The sequence below is a fragment of the Octopus bimaculoides genome, chromosome 19 (assembly GCF_001194135.2).
Source record: "Octopus bimaculoides isolate UCB-OBI-ISO-001 chromosome 19, ASM119413v2, whole genome shotgun sequence".
In the NCBI taxonomy this organism is placed as follows: domain Eukaryota; kingdom Metazoa; phylum Mollusca; class Cephalopoda; order Octopoda; family Octopodidae; genus Octopus; species Octopus bimaculoides.
The window spans coordinates 2,294,778-2,304,938 of record NC_068999.1 but is presented as its reverse complement, the minus strand read 5'-3'; the positions used below and the strand labels follow the sequence as shown (position 1 = coordinate 2,304,938).

The 10,161-nt window shown below is 38.1% G+C and overlaps 2 protein-coding genes across 3 annotated transcripts in view; one reads left to right on the top strand and one right to left on the bottom strand.

Annotated features, from left to right (window-relative positions):
• Positions 1-6: 6 nt before the first annotated feature.
• The window catches only part of LOC106880387 (N(6)-adenine-specific methyltransferase METTL4), an 85,069-nt gene continuing 74,914 nt past the window's right edge, over positions 7-10,161 (top strand). For both annotated transcript variants that reach the window (XM_014930299.2, XM_014930297.2), the window contains exons 1-3: positions 7-915; positions 1,736-1,807; positions 9,254-9,582. In XM_014930299.2, coding sequence (XP_014785785.1) covers positions 9,364-9,582 — 219 coding nt within the window. In that variant the 5' untranslated portion in view covers positions 7-915; positions 1,736-1,807; positions 9,254-9,363. The remainder of the gene's footprint in view (positions 916-1,735; positions 1,808-9,253; positions 9,583-10,161) is intronic.
• LOC106880388 (RNA 3'-terminal phosphate cyclase-like protein) lies at positions 2,707-9,257 on the bottom strand. Its single transcript, XM_014930300.2, has 9 exons — positions 8,538-9,257; positions 7,700-7,771; positions 7,174-7,349; positions 6,851-6,925; positions 6,460-6,584; positions 5,656-5,781; positions 4,787-4,946; positions 3,824-3,927; positions 2,707-2,911 (listed from the first exon to the last, which is right to left on the bottom strand). Exons 1-9 carry the CDS (start codon positions 8,668-8,670, stop codon positions 2,743-2,745), a joined length of 1,140 nt encoding a protein of 379 aa, XP_014785786.1. The 5' UTR covers positions 8,671-9,257; the 3' UTR covers positions 2,707-2,742.

Below are 10,161 nucleotides of genomic sequence, written 5' to 3'. Positions count from 1 at the left end.
CGAAAAAGGGATTTAACGAGAGTAATCTCCCTCGACCTTTTGTTGTCTTTCTCCTTTGGGGGAAGGGTTGAAAATTTTTGTGAGAATTGTTGAACCAGTGTCCAAAGTTTGAAAGTGTTTAGTTACAAAAAGTTAATTTCTCGATGTGCTGTTCAAAGGGAAAAGATCCCGTATTAATTCCATTATGCAGAATCGAAAAGATTTTGTAAAAATAGAAAATTATGAGGGGTTTTAGCACGTGCTTACATCATAACTTCGCCGGTCGCTTTTATTTTTCTAAACGCGGTCGCCTGATTGAAATGGTATTTGTTTGCAACAAGCATGGATCATCTGTAGGAATGCATATAAGATATAGGTATATATCTGTATATTTCTGTGTTTGAGCCCATCGTTTTTTTTCTTGTTTTCTTTTTTTCCCTTAAAAATTCATAACAAAACACATTACAAACCTTTTAAGGACAAAAATATTTAATGAAAGAAGTCAACATATTGTCTTTTACATGTCGCGATACATTGCAACATTTTTTGGAATAAATTGCAATTTCGATGTCTGCGAAGGCATATAAACTCACAGAGGTAGGACCCTACCATGGTACGATGTGTGCCGCGACGACGCTTATTGGATAATTTAAGGCAGTCTGGTTTGGGGGTTCCATCTTTAGCGAAGATTAACTCAGATTTATAGTTCGTTGCTTTGTCGAAAGTTATAATCTGGCGTTTCAGGCATGTGCGGATCAAATAATAGCAAACATCCCATAAGAACTGTACAGAGACTTCAAAAAAAGATACTCTAAAAAAATCATTGAACTAAAGGACCTACCAAAAGTGTTCGATCCACCGGAAGAACCGCCTTTGGAAGAGGTGAGGGAATCCCACCTGCACGAGTACTGAGGATAATTGCCTTAGATTAAAAAGGTAGGTGGAATTCCTTCTTTTGCCGTTTCTTTTCATGGTTACGCTACGCATAGGTCGTTTAAATGTACGTGGCCTGAATTCAAAGTGGAAGCAAGCTTGTTTCCTCGACGGTCTCAGGTCACATAAAATTGACATCATGGTTGCTACAGAGACCAAGCTGCCACGCAGTGGGACTGAACCTGGAGCCATGTGGTTGGGAAGCAAGCTTCTTGCCACACAGCCAATACAGAAGGGTCTCCAGCATTGCAATGGATCTGGAAGAGCTTGCAAAACCCCTGAGCAGCTCCTGCATCTCTCATGTTTATTTCCCCCTATATATGGATATGTATACATAATACTCTTTTACTTGTTTCAGTCATTTGACTGCGGCCATGCTGGAACACCGCCTTTTAGTCGAGCAAATTGACCCCAGGACTTATTCTTTGTAAGCCTAGTACTTATTCTATCAGTCTCTTTTGCCGAACCGCTAAGTTACGGGGACGTAAACACACCACCATCGGTTGTCAAGCGATGCTGGTGGGGACAAAGGCAGACACATAAACATATACATATATACGACGGGCTTCTTTCAGTTTCCGTCTACCAAATCCACTCACAAGGCTTTGGTCGGCCCAAGGCTATAGTTGAAGACACTTGCCCAAAGTGCCATGCAGTGGGAATGAACCTGGAACCATTTGGTCGGTAAGCAAGCTACTTACCACACATCAAACATTATTTTACAATATCATACAGTATTATTAAATGTTGTCCAATATTTCACAGTATCGAACAATGAATAAGATAAATTCAGAGGAAATTTTGATGGAAGGTTTTCATTTAGATCCTGGAACCAGGGGTGAAGACAGAATTGGATGCTTCAGACTAACGAAATTTCTCCACTTTTGTTGCTCAGGTAAGTAGGGTTTATTTTAAGCAGATTCCTGACACCAAATACTGATTCTCCTGTTAGTTCAATGTGGTTGCACCTCTTGATGAGCATCAAGTTATCATTGCTCAGCTGGGGAGGGGAAGGGCAATTACCGATGCTTTCTTTACAGGGCTTTTGAGTTGGAAGGGGAAGGGTGTCCTGAAACCTTTAAATTTCCAAGATTTTTATTTAAATTCAGAAACATCCACCCATACCAATAAAATTTTGTAAAATAATAAAGAAAAACTGCCCCCATCATTATTTCCTGATGACTGTTACAACAGTGAGGATGATGATGATGATGGAACGTTTAAGAAAATAAATGGAAATTATCTGAATTAAAATTTCTTATTTTTGAAGAAATATCGATTCTATTGTTATAGAGGCACAAGTGCGGCTGTGTGTATGTGTGGTGGGGTCTGCCCCAGGCAGCACTTTTGGGTCTGCTGTAGGCAATATGTGTTTTTTGTGGGGTCTGGGAGTGGAAAACAGAAGGGCTGCCCCAGTTGGTACACACTCTAGCTACGCTAGTAGTTTCAGCCAGATGGGACACAAAAGGAGCCGTCTATTCTCCAGTACAAGCTACTCAGATGCCCTCAACCAATTCAGTCTCCATCGAGTACCAACCACCCAAATGTTCTCTACTGATTGTGTCACCCTCAAGTACTAACCACTCAGAGAATCTCTACTGAACCAACCCACCACCCTCAAGTGACAACCATCTGATGCCCTCAAATGATTGTGCCACTCTCAATGACAAATCCCCAAGGTGCTCTGTACCAACCCTGCCCCCTTCAAGCCCTCTCCATCCAAGCGTCTTCTACCCAAGTGTCCTGATCTAATTTTGCTGTCCTCAAATAAAAACCAAACAAACACTGTGGATATTTCATTTTCATGGTTTAATTTATAAAATATATTTTCTATAAAATAGGTTTGCTAACATTTGTATAAGTGACCCCAACACAGGTTAATAGGAGTCTTTTGTCTCCTGTCTTTAATTGTTCGTTATCAAAACTGTCCTCTTCTTTTACTTCTTCCACTTTAAACAAGACTTTGAAGAAATCTCTGATCAACCTCATCACGCCAATCCTTGAGGAAAAAATAAAAAATGTTGGAATATTTTTGGTTAGAATAAAAAATGGAAGAGACAAGAGGAAGCATGTCTATGGTTTACATCTCTTTTATTTGTTTCAGTCAACAGACTGTGGCCATGTTGGAGCACCATGTATTCAGTACTAACTTAGCCAAGGTGCCATGCAGTAGCACTTTGGATGTCTTCACTCATAGCCCAGACTGGTCAAGGTGGAAGAGACAGATGGAAACTGAAAGAAGCCTGTCATATGTGAATGTCAGTGAATACACTTGTGTCTCCTGTCTTAACATTGGCTATTACAGGCAGGCATGAAATGTTAACACTATCAAAATGACTCAACCAAAGTTTCTTTCCGTAGAATTAAAATGCAAAAATATTGTCTTCAAACAAAAGCAGAACAGGGACATCAATCATGATATATGCAACAGAAGCAGAGTTTCATCAAAATCTGTTTCTGTTGCATGCAACGGATAAATAAGGGGGGTCTATAAACAGCTGACAGTATTGTGAGAATATGAGACTAGTTAAAGAATGTCCCACAAAACGGATTAACATGCTTAATGTAGTTGGAGCAAAGATAATTTTGGTATCAACTGATATAACAGGGTAAATGATGAGAAAACATATTTAGTGTTAATGACAATAGTTGCTAAGTAAGGCAAGAGAGACAACTCTGAAATTTAAATTAAAAATTTAAATAGAGATGTAGTCTAGAACAGGTTCGATTTTTGGTAGCTATGGTAATAACTTATTACATGTTCCTGTATTATTAGGCCTCATTAGCAAAGTCTAGACTAAAATGTAATTACAAATTTTAGAATGTCTATGAGTGGAGATATTGTTTTTGTAGCAATTAGAAAACGGAATAATAGATGTTAAGGAAAAAAAAAAAAAATTTCCATCATTACGTGTATGGAGTGAGTTGTCCAATTTGAAGTTTTGACACATCCTGAGAGCCAAGGACCATAAATAATGCTGCCATACTTTGGTTAAGAGAATCTACACAGCCACCCTGCAAAGGAAAAAATTGAAAGAAAGAAATTGATAGAATTGTTTTTATTCTTGATACAGGTACTTGGTGACCATGTCAGTGCTGGTACCATGTGAAAGCACTGGTGATGGTGCCACATAGAATGCATTGGTGATGGTGCAATGTAAAAATCATCTTGACCACCCTGTAAAGTGGTCGACATTAGAAAGGGCATCGAGCCATAGAAACCAAACCAAGACAGACAGTGGAACCTGATGCAGCTCCTGGTCTTGCCAGTTCCTATCAAGCCATCCAACCCATGCCAGCAAAGAAAATGGATGTTAAATGATGATGGATGACAAGAGATGGAAAATAGAGTCAGATATTTTAATTATTTATGCAATTACTTTAATATCTGGATGTCTCTGTTACACCAAATTACTCAATCAGGAAATTAATGTCATTACTGTCACTAATCACTGAACTCTCTAGTGGAGGGAGGGCTTAATGAGCTCAGCTGATTAGGGAGCCCAGTCTACTTAACTGAAAGTAGGTACCACTGTGGTGTAGCTCGTAGCTTTGTTTACAACCATTCCACCAAACTGAGAGGTATAGTTTACAAATGGTAGGCAGTGTTTTGTTAACTTTCAGTCCACAGTTCTTTATAGGTAAGTTAGTCTGGCATCCTCTCCAGTGGAAGGTGTGTTTCTCCTCTACACAATGCTTCAGAAACTATTGCTATGGGAATCAGGGAGACATGCAACAAAACAATATTAAAGGGACACCATGGAAAAAGAGTGACCCCAAGTAAGGTTTGAACTCAAGACCGCTGATCAGCAGTCTCAATGACAAGAATGAAAACCCTCACACCACCAGGATCAATAAATTCAGGCTAACTTACCCGATATATTTCTTCCAATAATAAATAAGCCGCTTTTTTACCAACATCTTCAGCAACAGATGGTCCCTTGTCTGATCCTTTAGGGCTTGAAATAGCCTCGGCAGCTAGGAAGGTCCCTTTTGTTGTCTCTGCTACAAGGGTCAAACCAAATCCAGGTGATCTGATGAGAGAAAGACAAACATTTAATAACTAGGGAGAGAGGAAAGTCTACAACATAGTTATGACCATCACATCAGAAGACTTGCCAATGTCATGGTCGCTGACCCTTCCATCTAACAAAGATAAATTATATGTATGCATTATGATTATTATTATTATTATTATTATTATTATTATTATTATGATTATTATTATTATTATTATTATTATGGCAGCAAGCTGTCAGAATCGTTAGCATGTTGGGCGAAATGCTTACCAGTATTTCGCCTGTTGCTATGTTCTGAGTTCAAATTCCACTGAGGCTGACTTTGCCTTTCATCGGTTTAGGGTCAATAAAATAAGTACCAGTTAAATACTGGGGTCTACCTCAAATTTGTGATCTTGTGTCACTGTTAGAAATATTTGTTCCCAGGTTCAATCCCACCTCTCAGTGTAGATTGTATGACTTAACACAGCCTAGTGACCCCTGGCCACAGGATAAGGGCTAAATGCTCTCAGAGGCGCGAGCAGCTGGATATTGCTTGAATCACATTTTATCAGCTTAGCAATGTACAACATTGGATAAAGAGAACTTGGAGCATTGTAGCTCAGTGAAATAAAGGTTGGTCACAGTTAGAATGTCTTTGATCGGCAGAGCTGTTTAGTCAAGGTCGACCTAGGGTTAAACAACAACAACAAGACCATCTCTGAATAACCAAAATTCAACTTACTTTCCACATTCTTTGCCCTTGCAGTGATCGGAATGAATGTAAATATCATGGATGAACTCTGAAAGGACGTCTTTGGCAGATTCCATCAATCGGTTGAGCGTCCCTGGAGACACTTTGGTGCACCAACTGACCAATGTTAAGGACGCTTATCATATTAAAAGAAACAAAACTGTTAATTAAGTCAGTGCTTGATTTTTTACTTGTTTCAGTCATTAGACTGTGGCCATACTGGGGCACCATTTTCAAGAATTTTAGTCAAACCATTTGACCTCAGTAATTATTTTTTTAAGCCTGATAGTTATTCTCCCATTCTCTTTTGCCAAACCACTAAGTGATGGGGATGGAAACACACCAACACCAGTTGTCTGGTGGTGGGGGAACAAACACAAGCCCCCCCCCTCCCCACACGACAGGCTACTTTCAGTTTCTGTTCACCAAAATTCACTCACAAGCCATCTGGTTCACCAGTCCTCAGTCAAATCGTCCAACCCATGCTAGCATGGAAAGCGGATGCTAAACGATGATATATATATATATATATATATATATATATATATATATAAGGGAGGCTTTGTTTAGCAGCTGAATGATCAGAAACATGATGTAACTCAGAGTAGTGGAAACAGGAATCTTTCTGTTATAATAATGTGTTAAACAATATTCTACACTTAGGTATTGAGTCCTGTAATTTATCACTTCTCAGTGCAGCAAGAGATATACACACACACACACATTCACACATATACACATTAAACTAGAACACATGTTCTTGAAAGCAAGTGATCCATCTAAGTGAAAGGATACGCAATTCCACGGATCTTCTTCACTCTTCCAGGGTCTGTGTACTGGATTGGTCGTAACTTTTGTCGACAAGGACAGGAAAACACTGCTTCACCCCCTCCGTCAGGGGCTGGGCCACGACGAGTTATCTACAAGAAAGAATAGAAATAAACAAATATATGCATTATCTAGGGGTAGTGGGTGTGTGGTTAGGAAGCTCACGTCACAATCAAGTGGCTTTGTGTTCAATCCCATTGGGTGGCAACACGGACAAGTGGCTCTTGTTATTGACCAATACTTTAGGAGTGGAATTTGGGAGAGAGAGACAGAAGGAAAGATGAGTATGGAGATGGGGTGTTTGTGGGAGCGACAGTTGTGGAATGCCTGAAAATCTAAATAAAAGTTTGCAACTTACTTTTAGTTCAAGATCCTCGTCTGTACCTAAGAATCTTTTTAGCACCGGTAAACTGGAGAACTTCATGTGATCGACCTGGAACAGTAATTAGACCATTGTTAGTCAAATAGTAATTAATGTCTAAAGCTAAGATTAGATCCCTGCTTGTGTCAAGGATCAGAAGTTGTAAGACAAACAAAGTAAAGGAGAGTCAAACAGAGACTTAAATCAGTTTCTATCTAAAAAAAGAAGATTCATTTTACACCCGTTTTTTTTTTTTTTATGTTGCCTGCTGAAACTAATTAATTGAAAAAGAAAATTAAATGAAAGAAGAGTGAACTTACGGAAGCATCATCTAAATTGTGGGTGATTCCCCGTAACACGACTTTGAGGGGTTTCTTTGCGAAGGGAGCCAAACAAAAGAGGGGTTCAATATAATAGGTAAGGGCTCGGCCTATGTTGCATTCATGATCGAAGCTTCCCCCAGAGAGCATACCCGGGTGGAAGAGAATGGTCGTTCCTGTGGAAACACAAATCACAAAAGTCATCAACTTTTACTGGTTTATATCAGTAAACAGTTTATTAATTGTGTTATAATATGTTTAATAGTTTTTGCTAATTATGATTAAAATGTAAAGATCGTTAATTATGGTTGACCTGGGGCTAAACAATAACATTATTTACATAATAGATATACAATTACATAAGATATTAATTATTAACACAATACTAATTACAGACAGAAAACATACTGAAATATTAATTGCAGACAGACAACACATTAAGAATTAATTACACTCATGCAACATATAACATACTAATTAGACACACAAAGTTATTAATTTAAAGAAATACTTGCAAGAAGCTTACCTGTCTCGTTAATGACAACTTTAGAACCATTTGACAATTTCTCAAGTAAAGAGATGAAAGAGAGTTCAAATTCTGGAAGAGAAGAAATGAACATATAACATGGGCCATTACGACGTGTGTGTGTGTGTTTGTATGCTTTTCTTTTGTAGATTAACAAGGCGGTAATCTTCCAGTTTCGAGAGGTTAAAAAAGTAAATAAAATACAAGGGAAATAACTGAACGTCTTACCAGTATTATCCGTACTACTTTGTTTATAAATAAATCACGTGATTTGATTGACGTTAACTGTTTATATATAAATCACACACGTGATTGAATATCATAGTTTCTTATGAGAAATCGAAAATGCCTCGTGGAAGACCGGCTGCACAACATCTTATTGTTTGCTGAAAACGAAATCCTCACTCGTGAATTAATATTAGAGGAAAAATGGAAAATCTGTGATTTAAGCAGTAGCTCAAAATACAGAATGTTGGAATGGTTTGCGCGTCGTCGACTTATTAGAAATAAGTTTACCTGCGACGACTGTCTAGTACCATGCGGACTTATTACACGATGTGACAGAAAAAAACATTTAAAACTTTTATAAAAAAAAAATTCCATCGCATGCTGTTTTAGAGAAAAAGTAGTACGGATAATACTGGTAAGTCGTTCAGTTATTTCCCTTGAATATTTCTTTTACGCCTCGAAACTGGAAGATTACCTATATTTATTTATTATTATCTAGTCTTTCCATATATATAAACATCCTTGTAATATGCGAGTCTACATAAGGTGCATGTATACGTAACGTTTGTATATGCCTGTGTGTGTGCGTGTATATATACATATACGTTACCTTGTAATCCTGGATTATCGTCCCGACTCCGTATCTTTGTTATCCTCACAGATTTCCCACTCAATATCGACAAAACCAATCTCTGTCGAAAGAAATTACATCCTTCATATTCCAACAACTTCTTCCCTGACATTTTCCTCTCTTCCACTGGGGCACGTGTTGTTCAGACGGTGCCAATACATAAACGGTGTTACTCAGAATTAATCCACTATTGAAATTGTTCCTGATTCGTCCATCTCCACCTATACTGTTTCCCTTCCTTTAATAAATTCTTTCATTAAATGCAGTTGTTGTTTGACTCCCAGATCACTTCTGATCGAGCTTACTTATAAACACTTCATAAGCGGTTCGTACGATGTAGACCGATGTGACGATCCTCGAATGTAATGGAATGAATAAGCTTTATTTATGTTCCTCAGTTTGCTACGAACTGGCTGAGCATTGCTTGTAGTCTTTGTGGCTTCTTTCAAACTAGTGAAGTCGATAACAAAACTTAAAGTTTAGTAGGAAGATATTTCAAAAGGATTATAGAGTTTTAAGATACCATTTTGGACTTGTGTGTGTGTGTAATACACGCCCTCTTATACACACAAATATAAAACTTCTTTAAACTCTTTCCAGTTTTATTGTCATCTCTTTCGGTTTTCACTTCCGTTTCTTTCGCATTTTTCTTTCATTTTATTAATATTCTTATTATTATTGGTTTGGTTTTACAGATTAAAATAATGAATTAATGAACATGTGTTAAACCCGACTACGGAGAGTATAAATAAACTTTGTACTCTCCACAAAGTGGTAAGCAATCGCTCAGACAAAATTCCCGGCTATGAGTATTATCTGCAAAAACGAGCAAGGTTGGGTGGTTTGTCATTCTAAAGCTGTCCAGGATGTATATAAACATTGTCGACAAGAACCACCCGGTTCTAGTACCCGGTCGTACAGATGGAAAACAGATATGTTTAAGATTCATTCACCGTTTCTTATGGATACACAATTCCTCAAATTACGTTCCGATCCGAAGGAACATCAACCACCGATTAAGAAGGTATTTATATATTATACATGTGCGTGTGTGTGTGTGTGCGCGCGCACCTGGGTGTGTGTGTGTGTGTGCGCACCTGGGTGTGTGTGTGTACACGTATGCATTTATGATAACACGTGAAATACACGTGTTTCTGTATATACTTGTATATATGTTCACTTCTGTTTACATAAACATCTCTATGTGCAAGTGTGTAGTTGCTTTCTTCGTGTATTTATGTGTGTGTGTAGTGTATTGGGTGCAACTCATGACAAAAGTGTCCCCATTTCTCGGTGATGGAGCGGGATTTGAACTCGGAGTGTACGGAGGCCGGAAAAGAAACCTCGGCATAACTACAGGGTTTTACCCCCCAGATTTTGGGAGGTCATAACTTTCAGAAAAATGAATATTTTTTAATGAAATTTTCTATGCATATAGTATTTACTATGTAGAATCCGAATGGGGGTGGGGGACAATTTTCGGAAATTCCAACAGAGTCCACTTAAATTCTTCTCAACTTCCAGGAAAATTAATATTTTTTCGTGAAATTTTCTACAAATATACCTTGATGTATGTACATTTCGAGCATGTAGGAATTTTGAA